The 19,849-nt window shown below is 38.4% G+C and overlaps 2 protein-coding genes and 1 long non-coding RNA gene across 3 annotated transcripts; all 3 read right to left on the reverse strand.

Moving 5' to 3' along the window:
- Positions 1-794: 794 nt before the first annotated feature.
- Positions 795-5,007, reverse strand: LOC117290907. Its single transcript, XR_004519098.1, has 3 exons — positions 4,676-5,007; positions 3,798-3,861; positions 795-3,500 (listed from the first exon to the last, which is right to left on the reverse strand). It is a non-coding gene; the product is annotated as an uncharacterized LOC117290907 (long non-coding RNA).
- A 1,882-nt stretch (positions 5,008-6,889) lies between these two features.
- Positions 6,890-12,632, reverse strand: LOC117290643 (tenascin-R-like). Its single transcript, XM_033772157.1, has 5 exons — positions 12,462-12,632; positions 10,221-10,373; positions 9,156-9,769; positions 8,487-8,766; positions 6,890-7,277 (listed from the first exon to the last, which is right to left on the reverse strand). Exons 1-5 carry the CDS (start codon positions 12,505-12,507, stop codon positions 6,979-6,981), a joined length of 1,392 nt encoding a protein of 463 aa, XP_033628048.1. The 5' UTR covers positions 12,508-12,632; the 3' UTR covers positions 6,890-6,978.
- Positions 12,633-16,994: 4,362 nt separating this feature from the next.
- On the reverse strand, positions 16,995-19,822 carry LOC117290778 (exonuclease V-like). The gene is made up of 2 exons (XM_033772329.1): positions 18,808-19,822; positions 16,995-17,791 (listed from the first exon to the last, which is right to left on the reverse strand). The coding sequence occupies exons 1-2, from the start codon at positions 19,364-19,366 to the stop codon at positions 17,031-17,033; spliced, it is 1,320 nt and encodes a 439-aa protein (XP_033628220.1). The 5' UTR covers positions 19,367-19,822; the 3' UTR covers positions 16,995-17,030.
- Between the last annotated feature and the right edge of the window lie 27 nt (positions 19,823-19,849).

Here is a 19,849-nt window from a genome sequence, read left to right on the forward strand (position 1 = left end):
CCAAAACTAAATAATTTGTTTTTTTCTTTGACGTCAGTTTCCCCGATGACATGATATAGATCGCACTTGTGTAGGCGGTAACCATGGTTATCAAAGACCTTTATCATGATGCAGTTATCTTGAATTTCACCAATTTATATCAATGGTATCAAACTGAGGCTGGAGGAAGAACAAAATAGTCTGGTTCCTATTTGCAAAATGATTATTAGCATTCACTATTCGACACAAGGAACATGACCAAGATGGAGGCAGCATCATAAAGGTCTATAGAGGCAGCTTTTGAATGTGAAATATCTGTTTAATAGACCTATCATTTGTTTTTTGGGGAAAGGACGGGCAATGGTTTACCAAACATATAATTTCATACTAAAATGTTAAGTTGTCCGCAAGACCAAGATCACCAAGCATTGTAATGATATGATAGTGAATTTTGTCACGACGGCATCGCGATCAGTGTGCAAATTAAACCAGAACTGTATTTGATGGTCTTTTTGACCCAATTCACATGACGTCATCATTCTGTAGCGCTCATTTTCATGACGCCCGAGTAAGACTGGAGTAGTCGCTTATGAAGTTGGTGCATTGGGGTGATAGCGCCTTTTGCAGAAGGTGATTTGGGCGATATTTGCAGCCGGTCCATGCCCAGAAAATTGCCATAAAGTAACATTGTTGTTGTTGCTATAGATGCATCATTAACATAGGCCAAGTAGAACTTGAGAGTGATGCGACATCTCGTCAGCGGTCCCACGAAGTGACACGAATGTCAAAAGGAGGGAAACTAACAATTATGAGAAAAACGACTTTGAACGACATGCACTTTTTAAAAACTGGTTTTTAATTGCATTTTATAGTCGCATCATTAAAATTTTAACACGAACTTGAAGCGTATGAGTCAGAATACCTATTTATCTCATTATTTAGCTTAATTTCTGTTTAATTAAAGCGTTATTGGCTCTGAAAGATTCGTGTCACTTCGTGAAAACGCGAAACTCGGATTCTGACATTCGCGCGCAGTTGGTGTCACTTCGTGAAAACGCGAATCCAGGATTCTGACATGCGCGTGCAGTTGGTGTCACTTCGTGAAACCGCGAAGATGCGCGTAACCCAATAGCATATTGCGCCGAACACCATCGTAAAAACTGGTACCCGCTGCGCTAAAAATAGTTTTTCTCTCAAAGTCATTAAACATTATGATAAAAGTATAGTTTGAAAGACAAACACTTTTAAAAAACGGTTTTTTATTCCTTTTTTTAGTCGCATCATTATAATTTCAACACGTACTCCAAGTAATATGAGCCAATATACTTATTTGTCTCATCATTTTGCTATATTTTTGGTTAAATAAAGCGTCATTGGCTCTGAAAGATATGTGTCACTTCGTGAAAACGCGAAACCCGGATCCTTACATGTACGCGCAGTTGGTGTCACTTCGTGAAAACGCTAAGATATGCGTAATCACAATGGTATGTTACGCCGATCACCATCGTAAAAACTGGTACCCGCTACCTTAAAAATACCTTTTCTCTCAAATTCACTAAAAACAATGATAAAAGTATAGTTTTATGATTATAACAAATATTTTCATGAATTATTGAATGTACTATTTTTTAGACATAGTTTAATAAAAGTGAATAAATTCAATTGTTAAATAAATAATGAAACAAACACACTTCTCAAAGTCATTTCAAGCTACACAATGCTGTGCTTCTGAGGGTTTTTATATTGGATAAACAACAAATTAATCATAGAATAAATATTATATTAGGATTGGAAAAAATTGTTAAATAATCAATTAAGTTTATCCCGAAGACAGTTACAAGTTAAACTTTTTATATTTTCAAGATGTTGGCTTATTAAACCATACACAAATATCACACTGAGTTTTGGTGAAGAACTAACAAATTAATTACTAATTAAAAAACATATTTGTAAGCATGTTCTCACACTCATCTGTTTTCATGAAACTGCAGCAGACCTTCATACTAGATTGTTTTGCCACTAGGCATGTTTCACATCTACTAATAATGATAATATTACTAATCACCATAACAAACTATACATTTATAAAGAGCTTCATACGAAGGTTTTTAACAAATTATATTAAATCATTTATTGTTCATAGTTATGTCACACTTTGCTCAGTATTCACGATTGACTCGCACCTAAGATCAATCTTAGCTATAAGAGAGAGCCATAAAATTTTGTCTTTGGTGCAGAATGAGGAATGCTTCGAAAAATGATGATTTTCATGACTTATCAATATCTGTTTCTAGCATGTTACATTATTACCACCTCAAACAAAATCACTTGTTAAATACATATGAAACATTCCTTCATTTCATTCATGCACTCATAATTATAACAACCTTAGTTTAATGATAAAACAAAATAATAATTTGACATAAAAAACAAGATTTCATAGAAAATTAATTGAATAAAAAAAGTAGTTTGAATTGCAAATGAAACGAGCAGAATTTACAAAATAAATCACAAACAGTTGGCAGGCAGTTAAAAGCTTTACTTATTTTAATAAGGGTCTTGTTCTCCTGAACAAGTAAAGTTTTTGCTGATCATTCTATTTGCACTGTGAAATCGAGATTATCGCCAGAGTCTATTGTATGATCTTAACTTACTTTTTAACATCTGGGATAATATCACAGTTAATGTTTATGGGTTTGGGTAACTGTATGTATTACTGTTAAATCTTTCTATATACAAGTTGTCTTGGACATATTTAAAACTAGTCAGTTTTTCAACCACACACTTACTTTATTTTGATAAAGAGCTGAATATAAATAAGTTTCCCTTTGTGTCAGTCATCAATAATTGCCATGTAGTTTGCTAATAAAGATTGCGAAAGGTTGGAGAGCCAGGTTAGTTCCAGGAAGTACCCCCTAACTCAGTGGTAGCACACTGAACAGGCAAACTAGATTGTGTTCAGAAGAAAAGCGATTGTGGTTTATATCAGTCCATAAATATTGAGCAAGCTGCCCACAGGTGGCTGGAAGATGGGGGTCATCTCGATGGGCTGTACTTGTTTATCTGCAATCAGACACATTAAAACAGAAAAACAAGAAAATATGAATACTCGACAAACAACATTTTAAAATGTATGCAAAACCTATCACGAGTGAAAAACGATAACATTGTTTTACGTGTTCCTGTGTGCTTTCATATAATAGTCAGTAAACAGTGTAAAACACACACTGGCTTTTAATTTCTGTTCACATAGTTAAGTCGGGGGGTTTGTTTTCAAAATAAGACCATTCAGCTGTTGTAAATCCACAAACTGAAGTCAACAGTTATGTACATGTAATAGACATGCAGCCAATGTCATGGTTACAAACCTGTATAAGTTATTGTTTTGCCCTCGTGCTCTTATGAAGTACTCATCTTCGGTTTGTCTCCGCTAAATTCCATGAAGTCCTTATATCTGCTGGGCCCAAAACTCACGACTAATCAAGATCCAAGACCAAGACCAAGGTCTGCGGAAATTAAACCTGAATAACAAAACAAATTCACAAAAATAAAAATAATTAAGGGTTTACTGTGTAAGTTTGTCATTTCACATGAATTAAATATAAAGGTACACCCTTGTACAACCTACAGTTACCTATGTCCACAATTATTAAAGACTGGACACTAGTCCATTTTGGAATACAGGAGAAAACATTAACATTTGTAAATTTAATGTGAAAAAATGTTGACAGTATTAAATGGAATGAATAACTGACACTGCAATAAAAGTCATATTCATAACGAAGGTAAAGTAACGTCTTAAAACATTATTAACATACCTTTTGGGGGATGTAAAGTGAAGCCATTCCGTGTGTAGTATTACATCTGTGCACTTTGCAGAACCTATACAAAAATAATTACAAAACAAATTAAACTGTTAGTGTTATGCCTTACTAAATTAAATTAAAAAATGGAATTGAATCATCAAAGGTTTCCACAATTTATCAATGCAATTGAGTGAAATTAATGACAAACCTAAGTACTACAAATTTTTTGAACAAGCGCAGCTAACTATATTATCTTCTGATGACAGACTACCGACTAGTTTTCTACTACTGTACACTATATTACTGTAGGACGGTCCACACTAGAAACTAGTTATTGAAGAAAGGGGGGTTAACTCATGTCATAATCATGTAGGTTCGAATCCCCCAACCAAGCCAACATTAAATTAATTAAAAAGGGCAAAATAGAGCTGTCAGTTTCATCAGACATCATTTATCATAAAAAGTTATTGGCATGATTTTTAATAATGTATGGACACCATACTATTACTACTACTAGTGCATAAATATAATAGAGGAACATCGTGGAGGAAGGAAGTATGGAAACACATACAACAACACTGTCCTGCTGTAATAAACTAGTAACACAAACATTTTATTGCATGTTTGCTGCCTGCATACCGTATGCAGTAAGTTACATGTACACAAAATGTACGATGCATGAGTTATGCGTACGAGTCTACGAGTTTTACGACTCACGAACGAAGGCATACTTCTAATTGCTGGTATTTCTATATTAGGCTGTTTTAATCTTACCACTGAATGAAGTACAATGGTCTATAAATTATAAAGGGTACTTTTACTTTTGTTTCAAGACTTATTTTCACTCGTTAATTTACAAAAAGTAAAACAAAACATCGTTCAGTACTTACTAAAATCACCATACACAACACGTTACAGCCTGCCAAGCCTTCCATGTGATCTGTGTGTTGTCAAGCGGACAATGCACATGCGCGCAGCTCTTGTCCCCACGAAGACGAACATAATGCGCATTTTGCAGCGTGAGGGTTCGATCAGATTTGGGGATGAGTTCAGTTTGTGTCACTTCGTGAAACCGCCGGGTGGGCGCGCGCCGTTTTCACGAAGTGACAGTTATCTTGGTGTCAGTTCGTGAAAACGCAAACAGCGGTTTTCGACATGTATGTTACAAAACGTAAAACCGTTAAATACCATGGCAACACTTTTTTGACTTTTAAACTCAATGACAATGAAGATTTCCTTCAACCCTAACGGAATATGTAAAAAAAAAAAAATCCGAAAAGGCTTACTTTTTGACATTCGTGTCACTTCGTGGGACCGGTGACGATCTGTGACCTCAGGATTGGGCGGGGGGGTGGCTAGTGTAACGGGTGGATCCCGGGGCCTTCTTGGTTTAGCTTTTAGCATTTTGGGGTGGAAAACCAAGACATCGTAACCCTACAAAACCAACGAAAGAAACACACCTTTAATAAGCACTTCTAATCCACACAAATATTTTAATTTCTGTAACATAAACGGGCTCATTAGTATTTACTCCCCATAACTCAACTAGGCCGAGTATGCATGTAACCATGGTGATCTCTCTACCCCCATTGAAGGGGGGTAGTACATAACTTACTCCAAGCTACATTCCCGGACAAAATGCTTGTGCCACCCTTTCCTGATACAACAGTACCCTGTGCAGTTCCCATTCACATTCACATTCAAGACATTCGCACCCCCCTCCCCCGCTGAATGTTGATTGTAATTCGGAACACAGTCGGCAAATGGAACCAACATTGAAAGGGGGCAGGGGGGCCCAACGAGATATGGCCGGGATTGTAGCTTGGCCCCGCGGTTATTTTGACAATTTCGCGTGCTTTGCATATACGTGTTCATGGCTTCAGACGAGAGAACGGAGCAGCCTGAAGCCGTATCCGAAGCCAAAGCCGTGGAATAAAAAGGGCCTAGCACAGTGTTAAACTATTATAGAACCGCAAGTGTGCTCCCAAAATTTCCTCCTTCATGGTACAAACTATTTCTGTTAGCGCCCTCTTTTGAATCATCCTCCTACAACCCACGTTAATTTCGAGGGGGACCGAATCTCCGGCGGACAGAATTCGCTGGAACAACACTCTCCCGCATCATTACACACTAATATAATTATAAATTAATCACTCTTTACATCCGAAAAACCCCAAATCAGAAAATTTATGCCAGAATGTTTAACAACTGGAGAACAACAAATTTAGTAAAGCCGTTTATAATCTTGGACGTCAACATTTCAAGTTAACTTCTGATTAATAGTCGAGTCGAAATTTGAGTATGCTTTTTATCGCGTGTGGGAGCCCACCCACGGCAGGCGCGGTCCAGGAAGACCCACCAGGACCATGCTTTTTTGGATGCAGAACTTTTCCTAAGTCCTACGATTAATCCTAAGTTAAAAAGAGTTTGGTGAAATCGACGGCTGGTCGAGGATGCAGGAGTTAAGGAAGAGCAAATCAGTCATTGTATGCAGGATAGAGTTGTGTGGCGTGTCTGACATCGAGACTGTCTCGAATCCTAAGTTAAGAAGAGTTTGGTAAAATCGACGGCTGGTCGAGGATCATGAGTTAACAACAAGGAGGAGCTAATCAGTTGTATGCAGGATAGAGTTGTGTGGCGTGTCAGGCATTGAGCCCGGCTCAGGCATGCGGCAACGCGACAACTTGGGTCAACTGAGTGAATGCATGAGTTTTTTCGCAAACATAATGTTAACTTGAGTCCAATATTCGATTAAAATAACTATTCGTTGTATTTTCAATAATGTGTCCTGTCTTTTTTTGATGGGGTAAGGATGAGATAATGAAATTTCAAGGTGGGGCAATCGGGAGTCCAAAAACCTACTTTTTCAAGATTCATTGGAATTTATAAGTTTAAATATAGTTTAAGTTAAAATTCAATATTCGATTCGGGTGGTTTGTTTTCGGTACAGTCCAATATTCGATTAAAATAACTATTCGAGTTATTTTCGGTATCGTATCCTTGGTTTTTTTCCTGATGAGTGAGGATGACATATTGCGATTTTAAGGTCTAGAGCAATCAGGAGTCCAGAAACGTCTTTTTATCGGATTTCTTTGATTTAATAAATTAAAATATAATTTGATTTTTAAATCTGGGTAATATTCCCAAAATTAATGTGCTTTCTTTCAAAACATTTTAGATATAAAGCTCTGATTTACGAGGAATCATCACGACGCATTATCATTGCAGTGCGCGTTATTTGCTGGTAGATGGTGCTCCACACGATGCCGCGGCCGTACTCATCGGCTGGGGGTATCTGAGAATACTCGCCGTTCAGGTTACTGCGCCGCCCGACACCCCAGCCTGTAGATGTGCATCGATAGAACCACCAACCTCCCTTCAACTCATCGGCGCAGTTCAGATCGGGTTCGGCGTCGTTGTCCTGATTGTACGTCGTGAAGGGCTGTCCGTTGGATGGTGGTTCACCGCCGGGAGGAGGGGACAGACAGTCACCTGAAATAGATACAGATAAATCATATAAAAATAGAGTGACAACTTGTTTAAAAATTAACCATCGTCATTGTCATCATTGTGTTGTTGTCGTCGACGTCGTTGCCATCCTCTGTCGACCCGTGTGTATATATCTGTTCTTTTTGTTCTAGCCTTTTTGAGTTACAGTGTATTGACCATGAGTAATATTGTTATAATATTTCAAATTAAGTTCATAGTAAATGTACAAAACCCAAACTCAAAACCTGTCATATTTTAACCATAGTCATGCTACCACTTTGACTAAAAGGTTTTGGGGACTCTTTGTAGAACACAAGCACAATAACATTGTCCACATTAAAATGTAACGGTTTGAATATAATGATGGTTGAAAGCTTCCCTTAAAATATTACTTGCTGAGGTGTTCTATAGTTTTTGACGTTTTTGTCACGAAATTAATTTTTACCTCAGTGAGATGAAAATTAGATGAAAATTATTTTATCATGTAAAATGTATTTATCATTTACGGTAAATACATTTTAAATGCTAAAAATAAGACAAACTATTTTTAGCGATATTGTTTTCCTAATTTCTCAAAATGTACAGCACCTCAGCAAGTAGGCCTACTATTTCAAGGGAAGCTTTATACTATCGTTTCTTCAAACTGTGTATGTTTAATGTCAACTGAAGACATTGTATTTTGTGTTACAAAAAGTACCCAGGCCCTTTATATTATGACAGAGTTGAATATCCTTTTTTCCCAGCAAATTCATCTATGCTACAATTCAGTTCTCATTTCAATGCCTAAAAAATATCACAGTGCACTTTCTGAAGACTGTAGGATGACTGTCTAATTATTGTGAAAAGTTATGACAATGCTCAAACACCTCCAGACACTAAGCCCAGTGCTGATGGTTTTGCTTATCATAAATCCAGTAGCAACCCCACACGCACATTAATATAGAAAGATGAACCGCTGATCTGTTTCCACGCGAAATCTACGTTATGAGTAACACATTATTTATCTTATTTCGGCCTCTGACTGTTTTCATTTTATTAATCAACCATTTCAATTCAATCAAATGAAATTTAGTTTAATAGTACATGTAATTCATATAATACATTTGTTACAGCATAGTAATTATCAAAATGGTAATGAAGATACTGATGTAACACTTAAACAGCTCACAGAACACATTCGAATTGTTACAAACTGTGTAATAGCTCACTTACTCAAACCATACGGGGAGCTCAGAGTGCTAAATTCCCCAACATGAAGAGTGTAGTTCTCTCCATCGACACGGAAATCATTATACGCCCCAGACTGGTGGTTTGGCGAACCAGCCACATCTAGCCTCACTCTCATCTGCCATTCCTCGTCTACGGGTTCAGTGAGACGACGGAGGATCTCGTTCCCCAGCCAGAACGACCCTTCCTTGTCACCGAAACCATCCCTATACTCGCCCCAGCTGCGGATGAAACTCACCGTGTCGTCCACGCGTCTCTGGAAAACCTATGAAATAAAATAACGAACTTTTAATTTGATAAAAGGAGGGGCGGAACGGTAGGACTGAAAGAGAGGGGAGGTGAGGGTGTGGCTATAAAGTATAGTCTCAGTATAATGCGTAATAAACACAACATTTTGCTCATAAAAAAAAATATCAAACAAATATCAAACACATGCGAATAACCTATAGATGCCATGTAACTCACATTGTTGTTATTTTTCCTTTGCAATTAGATAAAACAAAATAAATTTTGTTGTCAAATTTTGAACAATGTCTCAATGACGGTTCTTTTGATAAAAGTGTTAGTATCACCATATATTTATTATGAACTATTACATTTCGAGTTTCAGTTACATTGAATAGAACTAAGTAATCTTCTCAATATACAACTTACTATCCATCCCTTTTCAGTTTTCGTATTCATGTTACAATAGACCTCCAGGCCGTCAGGATACTGAGATGGGGTGATATTGTATACACCACTCTTGTTGTGACCAGCGTCGAGCAAGGCCTGGCAGTCAACGTATACGGGCTTGGTGGTCGTCGTAGTAGGTTCAGTGGGTGTAGTTGGTGGAACCGTCGTAGTTGGCGGGTCGATGGTCGTAGTTGGCTGGACAGTGGTCGTAGTTGACGGGTCCTTGTTGGTGGTTAGTGGGTCAGTGGTGGTGGTCGGCGGGTCCGTGGTCGTAGTTGGCGGGTCTTTGTTGGTAGTTGGCGGGTCTGTGGTCGTAGTTGGCGGGTCAGTGGTGGTGGTTGGCGGGTCGGTGGTCGTAGTTGGTGGCTCAGTGCTCGTAGTTGGCGGGTCCGTGGTCGTAGTTGGCGTTTTGCTGACCGTCGAGGTTGGTGGTTCGGTGGTCTTGGGTGAAGGGTTGTTTTTCGTGGTTGACGGTTCACTCACCGTACTTATAAGGTCAGTGGTCGATGTCATCGGGTTAGTGGTCGATGTCTTTGGGTAAGTGGCTGTAGTTTCGGAGCTAGTGGTCCGGCCAGAGGTAGATCTCTGCGTGCCTGTTTTTGAAAAAAGGGACATGTTTTTTTCAAACATAAGATTATATGCTTGTGAACAATAAAAACTATTTTTTTAGTAATTGTTTGTCACGATTTATATGTTACAGATTTTCTCTTCAAATATCGCGCCTCGATGGACGTCACGAACAGCGCCCTCTCGGGTCGGGGCCTACTCCTGTTAATCTGTTAATAAAATGAGAACCAATTTTTTAGAACAAGTTAGTTAACTGTTTGTTCATATTCCACTCATCGAAACACATATCTTTATTTTAGTGACAAAAGCTTTTTTTAAAGAAATTCCACTTCCAGGTGACTTTAATACCACCGCCACCAACAGTTTAGTTGGAGGGAAATCCTCCCTAAATGTCAACAGACGAAAGGCTATTCACTTCTCACCAGATCCCCTGAATTACTGCCAGACATGTTGACATTCCAAGCATTAGATACCTACCTTTCGGTGTAGTCTTAAGACCAGGACATCTTCTCTTGATCTCGTGAAGGAATGACTTCACCCAGGCGTATGCAGAGCCTTCGTCGCCATCAAGGTGATGTAGCGGACAGCGATAACACAGACCCATGCCCTCATCTGATGAAGCCGAATTTGCTAAAACAAAAGTGTAAAAAATAATTAAACAAAAACCACTCCAAACTGTGCTTTTATGACTCACTCCTTTCAAAGAATAGTTTTCAGACTGGTGTAACTTGTTACCTGTTTCAAAAAAATGGGCGCAGCAAAATTATGCCATGACTTTCCAACACATTCAGCCCCACTCTCCCCGTCCCAGCACCATTTCAGAGGCCCCATTCTTTCAACATGATCAAAATAATGATAGTTTTTCTATTCTGTTTTTGAAAAACCCATTCTTACATCCTTTGTCTTCATACCCGCGGGGTAAATAATAAAGTGAGCAAAGGGAAGAACGGACAACTAGACCGTCGTAGCTTCAAGTCTGTGACCGTGGCTTTTAGTCTACCCGATAGCCAACACTTTATTGCCTGAAATAGCGCCCTCTTGCAGATTAACCTCCCCCTAAGAGTCTACGATCACTTTATCGATGGCCATGTGGGCATTTTCGTGGCTGCTTTAGAGAAATAACCCTGACCCCGGACTTGAAATCAGGTCTAGGAATAAACATGCGGTGTGCTGAAAACTAACCAATCCGTCTTTGAAAACAATAACTCCCTTTTACTGGACCTCCTGTGCCACGGCAAGTTGCAATATCTCAGAAGACAAATTCTTAGATAAATTATTTTATAACATGCCTCTTGTTTGTTTTGTATTTTGGTTGGCTGAAACACGGTCACGAGGGATAAACAAAGTCTAGTGCTCGCGTGCGCGTGTTTTGCGGGAATAGTGCCCAACGGGCACTAGTGCCTGGTTACAGCGCCCTCTCTTGACTTGAACTGTGAAAAGCAACTACAAAACTTCCTTTCTTTTCCAGAGTTCTGTTCTTATTTCACATTTAAGACCGAGGTGTGTTATAAAACACATTGGCTGGCCTATATCTGGTAATTAGTATACGTCTTTTCCCCCCTTGGGCCTGTGACCAGAAGAGGGACATATTTCCGGCCTCTTCTGGTCACTCAAAGTTCCTTGGGGGAATATACTTACACTAGTTACCTAAATTCCAGTCTATATGTATAATAGTCTGGATTGTGGCAGGGCAAGCTTCAAAGTAATGGTACACACCAATCCAGAAGACAAATTCTTAGATAAATTATTAGTTTAGAGTGTGACAGGGCGAGCTTCAAGGTATACTAAAATGTTGATGAGTATCAATATGACATTGAGTTACACATGGAAATACGAATCTGTAGGTTTTCCCGGCCAATTAAAACAACATTGGTTTTAATATCCGCGGTTTATTCAATTTCGTTTGAAAATGAATGCAGTCCGTTGAATAATCAGCATTCAGCATGCAGTAAATGGGAGTAATTCAATGTCACCGATTTAACATTCACTGGTCTAGTACGATTATTCCATCTTTATTGGATTCATCCAATTTTGTAAAAACCAACAGCAAGTGTAAGAAGGTTGTAAAAATTCAACTTATAATGGTCAAAGATAGTATTGAATGCCTAAATATACATGGACAAGAATTACTAAAACGAATCTGAGTGCGAAAAACGAAAATTATGACGTTTGCACAAAAACGAAATTGAATGCAGAAGGTTTTTTGCTGAAATTGGCGGCCGGGAAAACCTATAGTAAACGCAAGTTGTATCACCCAAATCGTATCACACATCTTTAAAGGCAGTGGACACTACTGGTAATTACTCAAAATATTTATTAGCACAAAACCTCAATTGGTAACGAGTAATGGGGACAGGTTGATAGTATAAAACATTGTGAGAAACGGCTCCCTCTGAAGTAATGTAGTTTTCGAGAAAGAAGTAATTTTCCACGAATTTGATTTCGAGACCTCAGATTTAGAACTTGAGGTCTCGAAATCAACCATCTAAACCCACACATCTTCGTGTGACAAGGGTGTTTTTTCTTTCATTATTATCTCGCAACTTCGATGACCCATTGAGCTGAAATTTTCACAGGTTTGTTATCTTATGCATAATGTTGAGATACAGCAAGTGAGAAGACTGGTCTTTGACAATTACACTGTCTTTAAATCGTGGCAAAAATGATGTCATCAACAGCTTATTAAGGATATTAAAGAAATAGATACCAAAAGCTTACCATAAACAACTGCCAGAAGTGTCACCACGGCCACATAAAGTGACATCTTGGTCGCCTCTTTTGTCAGTGTCGTTGAACGTTATTTGTTATTCAGAGTCACCACATAATGGTGTTGAGCTGCCGATCGGAGGCGTTAATGTTGTGGGGGAAAACGCGAAACATCCAGGCATTAAAAAGGAACCGAACGCTGCAGCCTTTTCAGGATGCTGTTTAATTACTGCATGGCTAATTAAGTACCAATAATCGTCCTTGTGTGTTAACGCACCAATAAATCATGTTAACGTTGTTGACAGAGTAATTTGATGAATGACAATAACTTTATTGTTATAGATCGGAGAATCATTCCTGGAAATTGGATTTCAATTGTGAATTCTTGTCTGCAGGCTCAATGTATGTTGCTGCCACACTCACTTCATGGTGTAGCTATAGTTGTCTGGTAGGCCTAACAAACTAATTATTTGTCTTAAAGGCACTGGTGTGACGGTTCATTAAGAGTTAAGACTATATCCTTATCTCGTTTTAGGACGAGTTACTCAGGGCTAGCCTTAAGTTTTTAATATCTCCTAGGACTATTCACAAGTTAGGACTAGAGCCCGGATCATACTTCCTGCGAATAGGAATGCGATACGAATTTTGACGAGAAATTGGCACCAGTGGGGTCGATTTCACAAAGAGTTAGGACTAGTCCTAACTTAGGACTAGCCCTAAACTTAGGACTAGTCCTAGGAGATACTAAAAACGTAGGGCAGAGTACCTCGTCCGAACTCGATATGTGACAAGTCTTAACTCTTTGTGAAATTGGCACTTGGACGCGATTGGATTGTCAAAGACCAGTATTCTCACTTGGTGTATGCATACAAATAATAACAAACTTGTGAAATTACTTGGTCATCGAATTTGCAAAAGAAAAAACACCCTTGTTGCATTTTACTTAAAAGCGCTTTTAGATGCATAATAAAAGACTTCAGCTGAAGTATTTTTTTATATTAAAACTACGTTACTTCAGAGGGAGCCGTTTCCCACAATGTGTGTTTGTATAGTAAACTATCAAAAGCTCTCCATTGCTCGTTACCAAGCAAGTTGAAATGCTAACCATTGTTTTGAGTGATTACCAATAGTGTACATTGACTTTAATCATGACTATTTGAAAATCACATTATATCGGGTTTAAAAACTGTTCATGTAATGAAGTAAACGTCAACTTTGAACCCCTGAACACCAGGGGGCGTCCGGCGTAAATTATTTCATCATCATAAGGGTCTATATTTATAAGTCAACTGTGGAGGGGAAATAATAATGATCTATAAACGAGTCGAATTTAATTCTTTCGACTATCAAGTTTTATTTTGATGTTACTTTGTTTTTTCCCAACACAAGCTATATAGAGAGGGTTTTCTCATCCCACCTAGTTAAGTGTATTGTTTTAGGCGGCTGGGCGGTACGTTGGTAAAAAAAAAAAGGTTAAGGAGCATGATTGATATGGTGATTGTGTGTATTGTCATAAAAGAAACATTATTCAAATGGATGCAAGGCAAAGAAATTGGATTTCGAGCAATACCTTAATTTTCAAATCCAATTTTGTATGGTTGGCATGCTCAAAGAAATCATCAAAGTTAACGGGTGGGTTCGGTGGTCTTTGGCTTTATGTGGACTGACATAGCAAGTCATCTCGATTCTTAAAATCAGAAAAATAAATGTATATTTCACGGGTTGGCTGATCGTCCCATCTTTTATGTCAATTTCACATAGCGCGTGCGCACTAAACGTTTTGGTTGGCAAAATGATAGTCTGGTTCCCAGACCCAAAAATCTCCGACTAGGCTCTGTCGAATTTAGGGTCCGGTATCACCCAAAATCACGTGACCAAAAAGGAGGAATTACTCCTCTTTCGAAGTTATCCGAAATGTTCCGAACGTGTTGTCGTCAACATTCGGACAGTATCGTTCATGTTCGGTACGGACTCGTAATGTCAGTCCTGTCGGCCGTAGATCCAGGAGTTTTTATGCCAGTTATTGGCAATGCAGGCGTTGTGCCTGGTAAGTTTGTGTCCCTTTTCTTCAAAAATATTTTTTCAAAGGTGTTTTGACTTGAGTGTTCATTAGACATTGAATTGATTGAGGATTAAGTTTCATGATTTTTAAAAGTGGTAAAAATGGGGAAAAATCTGGTGACTAGCTGTCGAAATTATACGTATTGAACCAGATTGTCATTAATTGACGATCAAAATTAGCATAATATTTCATGGGAAGGGTCCATTGGTTGCTGTGGCAGCAGTACGTCATCATACCATTGGTGTTCTGCTTCACTGACCATCTTTGTTTATGCTTCACTGGTTCGTAACATGTCCATTTTGAAAACATTTCGTATGAACAAAATTGTATCATTTGAGATAACCCACAATCAGTCTACATAAATTGAAAGCGAAAAATTCATTTTTTGTAATCGGTTGTTTTATTTATACAAATAAAAATAGGTTGGCCTAGGCCTATAAAAAAGTGTCACACTAGTCGAAAACACGGATGCCAATGTGCAAAGGTATACTAAATAAATACTAGCATCATATTCAGCAAGCTTTTCATTCGTGTATTTTCTGACAAAATTTAATTCTTTTAATATGTAATTGGTCTTGGTGAAAGTTTTGTCTTCAAAGGTGTGCATTTAACACTGGGTAAGACTGCATACGTAACTGTTAAAGGCAGTGGACACTATTGGTAATTACTCAAAATAATTAACATCATAAAACCTTTCTTGATTACGAGTAATGGGGAGAGGTTGGTGGTATAAAACATTGTGAGAAACAGCTCCGTCTGAAGTGACATAGTTCTCGAGAAAGAAGTAATTTTTCAGAAATGAGTAAAACAATACCCAGGGAAAAATTCCAATTGAAAAAAAATCAATGGTATTAGGCCTAAATGGGATCCCATTGAAAAATTTGAATGGGATTCAATGGGATTGGTGTGGAATTTGGGAAGGTATTACTTGGGATCAACAGGGGATCCCATTTAAACCCAATTGACTCCCATTGAATCATATTTAAAAAAATGGGATCCCATTGAATCCCATTCAAAATATCAATTTGACTCAATGGGATCCACAGAAAGATCCCATTGAACCGAATTGAATCCCATTGAATCCCATTAAAACAATGGGATCCCATTGAATCACATTTAAAATATCAATGGGATTCAATGGGATCCAAAGGGATCCACAGAAGATCCCATTGAACCAATTGAATCCCATTGAATCCCATTAAAACAATGGGATCCCATTGAATCCCATTCAAAACATCAATGGGACTCAATGGGATCCACAGGTGATCCCATTTGAACCCTTTTGAATCCCATTGAATCCCATTAAAACAATGGGATCCCATTGAATCACATTCAAAATATCAATGGGATTCAATGGGATCCACAGAAGATCCCATTGAACCCTATTGAACCCAATTGAATTCCATTAAAACAATGGGATCCCATTGAATCCCATTCAAAATATCAATGGGACTCAATGGGATCCAATGGGATCCACAGAAGGTCCCATTGAACCCTATTGAACCCAATTGAATCCCATTAAAACAATGGGACCCCATTGAATCCCATTCAAAACATCAATGAGACCCAATGGGATCCAATGGGATCCACAGAAGATCCCATTGAACCGAATTGAATCCCATTGAGTCCCATGAAAACAATTGAATCCCATTTAATCCCATTAAAACAATGGGACCCCATTGAATCCCATTCAAAATATCAATGGGACTCAATGGGATCCACAGAAGATCCCATTGAACCGAACTGAATTCCATTTAAACAATGGGATCCCATTGAATCCCATTCAAAATACCAATGGGATGCAATGGGAATTTTGATATTGTAAGTCCAAAACCCATGAAAACATAATGATTTGCCCCACTGTTTTATGTGACTCACTCTAATGACTGGTTGAGCTTTTAAAGGTTCAAGGTTCAATAAATTTTCATTGAATTGTTAGTGAAGAGCATTTTTTAGTTACACCAAGTATTGATACTGCTCTTTTATAATTACCAATGTTGCTTTTGTCAAGGATATTAACAAATCATAGCCCTCTTTTTTCCTTTCTTTAATTTCTTTATTTTCAAAAGTTAAAAACACATTTTGTGAATTAAGAACAACTATTCTGCACTTTCATTATTTTCCACACCAGCGCATGGAACTGTAAATAATATATTTTCACTGATTTACATCTTTCTTTTCTCACAGTTTGAACTGTGCATCAATAAAAAAAAATATATAAATTTTGGTTTAACCCATATACATCGATGTGTGTAAGCAATGTACATGTTTACTCAGTATTTTCCCAAGCAGGCATATTACTCTGGTGGGATTTGAGCAGTCACTTAACAACTTTTTTTTCACAGAGCTCGGGAGAGTACATGTTCCCAGTGCTAAATAATAAATAATAATATTTATTTTTCACTCCCTACGGGTGTCTCAAAGCTAACACACATCGGTTTATATGGGTAACACCATAATTAATATTCTTTATCCCCGCCAAATGCAAATTTCCATGTATAAAAAAATGTATTGCTTCCTTATTTTCCATTAGTTTTGTGCAGACAGTTTTTTTGTGCATAAATTTGGTTCTTCTTTTCCCTCCAATCACATTCTTCATAGAAAACACAACTTCTGCACTTCCACGCATCCTCAATGTCGACTCCCTCCGCCCCCCTCTCTCCCTTCCAGTAGGCCAAGCAGTGACGCACGTTCCCCGACAGCCAATCAAAATCAAACTCCACAGTCTCCTTGGCAACGATCGTTCCACTGCTCTGGGAACTTATTTCTACCGTGAGAACCTGGACGTACGGTAACAACCGAAACAGACTCAAGGTCTTGGTCATGAGCTGGCCGAGAGTGATACCGTCTTCTGTTCTGTCTTGTATCAAGTCTGCCAGCTCGTCCTGCAGGATGCGATCCGGGTTGAGGCACATCTGGAGGAGGACTACTTCTCCATTGACCCGCCCATCCACCAACTCATCCAGAAGCTGTTTGTACAACATCGTCTGCATCTTGTATCCCTTCATCTGGGCCCTCCCGATGGGCGACGAGGTGTTGCCCCGCGTTTTAAACTCCACCAACTCCAGCTGGTCCATACTGTTGAAACGAAGTTCGTCGACGGTGCCAACGACCATCAATTCTTGGCCAAAGGGCATCCCAAAGACTGATATTTCTCGGATGCAGCCTTTTCTGCACAGAAGTAGATTCTTAAGGTGACTGATGATATTGAGGAGACCAATTGCGTAACGGTCTTCAGCTGAAGAGACCTTTACCTCGACGTACTTGTTTACTTCATACTCTGAAGGGAGAGGAGGAAAACAGAAAATTAATATACAATTTGGCTTAAGAAAAAAAAAAAGTGAGATATGCATACAGAGTTTAAAGGGTATATGTACTTTTTCCTAACAAAAAACACAATGTCCACAGATTTACATTAAACTTACAACAAAGTTTGAAGATTATGATAGTAGAAAGCTTCCCTTGAAATTTTACTTACTGAGGTGCTGTAGTTTTTGAGAAATGAGTAAAAGTAATAATTTTCGTCTCAGTTTTAGCATGTAAAAACGTATTAACCAGTTATGCTTTGGTTTTGGTATAATATCATAACTGGTTAAGGGGATTTTACATGCTAAAATAACTTTGGTCTCATGATGAGACGAAAATTATTTTGTGACTTGTTTTACTCATTTCTCAAAAACTACACAACCTTAGTTAGTAATATTTGAAGGGAAGCTTTCCACTATCATTATCTTCAAACCCTGTAGGTTTAATGTAAATCTGTGGACATTTTGAAAAAGTACCCGAATCCTTTAATAAAGGGCTATTTTTTTGCTGATATCATAAAGATTGCTTTGTATTTCGAAAGAAGCTGTCTGATTCTGCAATCCAGATATTCAGAGGTACAGAGCCATGGGGTTATAGATTCCAACTGAGCTTTTGGGAAAGGAGTACAGTAGTTAAACAAAAGTTAAAGTCTTATTTAATTCTTAACAAAACAACCTGTTTGTATTAGCTCATCCCTGAGAAAGTTTGTGCAGACTTTCCCATTGGCATTGTTAACACTCTGGTCATGTAAACATTTTGAGCTTTTTAGAGAATGTAGCTATAACAAGAAATGTTTGTCCTTGTCTTATTTATAGAATTGCGTGAATTACTCCTCAGAGGTTCGTTCCTCTACCATCTCCACGAGACGATCGTTACTCTACCGTCACCACAAGACGATAACGGAGCGAACCTCATACAAATCATAGTTCTAGGAGTATGCTGGAATGTCGTTCCCGCTGTGATAGTGACAATTATTTATTTAATGTTTACCTCTCTCTTTGTGTATCTTATCACCCGCTGCCATAGCCGGTGTGTCCTTCAAAACATTCATAATCACTTTGGGCACCCCCCTGCCATACTCCGTCTGCTGTTCGCACCAGAGCTGAGAAACTAGATCAGTCACAGTCAGATGACCACCACCGGGGCCTGGCTGTATTCGCCATTTAAACGTGGATTTAGAGCTAGGTCTTGCGGTTTCTCCTCCTGGGACCTCTGGAAGGCACTCAATTGATGCCTCTATCTCAGGTTTAGATGTCTGACTCCGATTGTTTATATTAGTCGAGTTAGTCAAACTTGAGGAGCAAGTTTTTGCAACTGCCGATGCTATTTGTCTTTCAAATTCCTCGCAGGCTAAATGCAAAGCCATCTCTTGGCTATCCGATTCCCAACAAAAGGTATTACCATCCGCGACCTTGTCATCCTGCGACGAATCACTCTCTTCTTTGATCCTTCTTGACTCATAAGCTTCGTAAGCTTGGAGAAGCAAAGCATCGTCTTGAGATCCAAAAGCGGGAAGATGTTCTTCTTCCATGAACTCATCTGCAGACATTTTGATGTTGATTTTGTTTCAGTCGGACTCGATGTTGTAGAGACTAGAGATGTCTACAATGTACATCTACATCTATTCAGCTTCTCGTCAAAGTCTTAACAACTCCCTCACAATGTGTATTGCTTATAATTATACCGGGAGGTAGAAATAGATCTCCATGAAAAATACATGTTATAATAATGCTAAAATTTTGTAAACCATACAACTTACAAGCAGGCTGCATATCATAACAAAGTACAACAATTAGCTCGAACGTTTTGTCACTTGTTCTGTGGTTGGTTCATTCAATATAGAATACAATTGGTCACCATACCAGTTTGTCCATCCTTTCAAATTGTGGTTTCTTGATCTTCTGAGATCGGCGTTCAAACAACAAAATCATTTGTTCGGACCACTTTTATATACGGTTCGTTCATTCACTCTTGTACACAGGATCAGGAACAGAGTCATTTCCGGTTTTTTGAGATCCCCGCGGAATCTGCT

Source organism: Asterias rubens, chromosome 5 (genome assembly GCF_902459465.1).
Source record: "Asterias rubens chromosome 5, eAstRub1.3, whole genome shotgun sequence".
Taxonomy (NCBI): Eukaryota; Metazoa; Echinodermata; class Asteroidea; order Forcipulatida; family Asteriidae; genus Asterias; species Asterias rubens.

Bases quoted from the DNA above. Each gene is read 5' to 3' on its own strand.
- LOC117290643 (XM_033772157.1), bottom strand. From the start codon at position 12,507: ATGTCACTTTATGTGGCCGTGGTGACACTTCTGGCAGTTGTTTATG. The intron at 10,374-12,461 runs GTAAGCTTTTGG...CTTTTGTTTTAG, and splicing joins ACTTCTGGCAGTTGTTTATG to CAAATTCGGCTTCATCAGAT. The intron at 8,767-9,155 runs GTAAGTTGTATA...TTTATTTCATAG, and splicing joins AAACTGAAAAGGGATGGATA to GTTTTCCAGAGACGCGTGGA.
- LOC117290778 (XM_033772329.1), bottom strand. From the start codon at position 19,366: ATGTCTGCAGATGAGTTCATGGAAGAAGAACATCTTCCCGCTTTTGGA. The intron at 17,792-18,807 runs GTAAACATTAAA...CTCTCCCTTCAG, and splicing joins TAAGATACACAAAGAGAGAG to AGTATGAAGTAAACAAGTAC.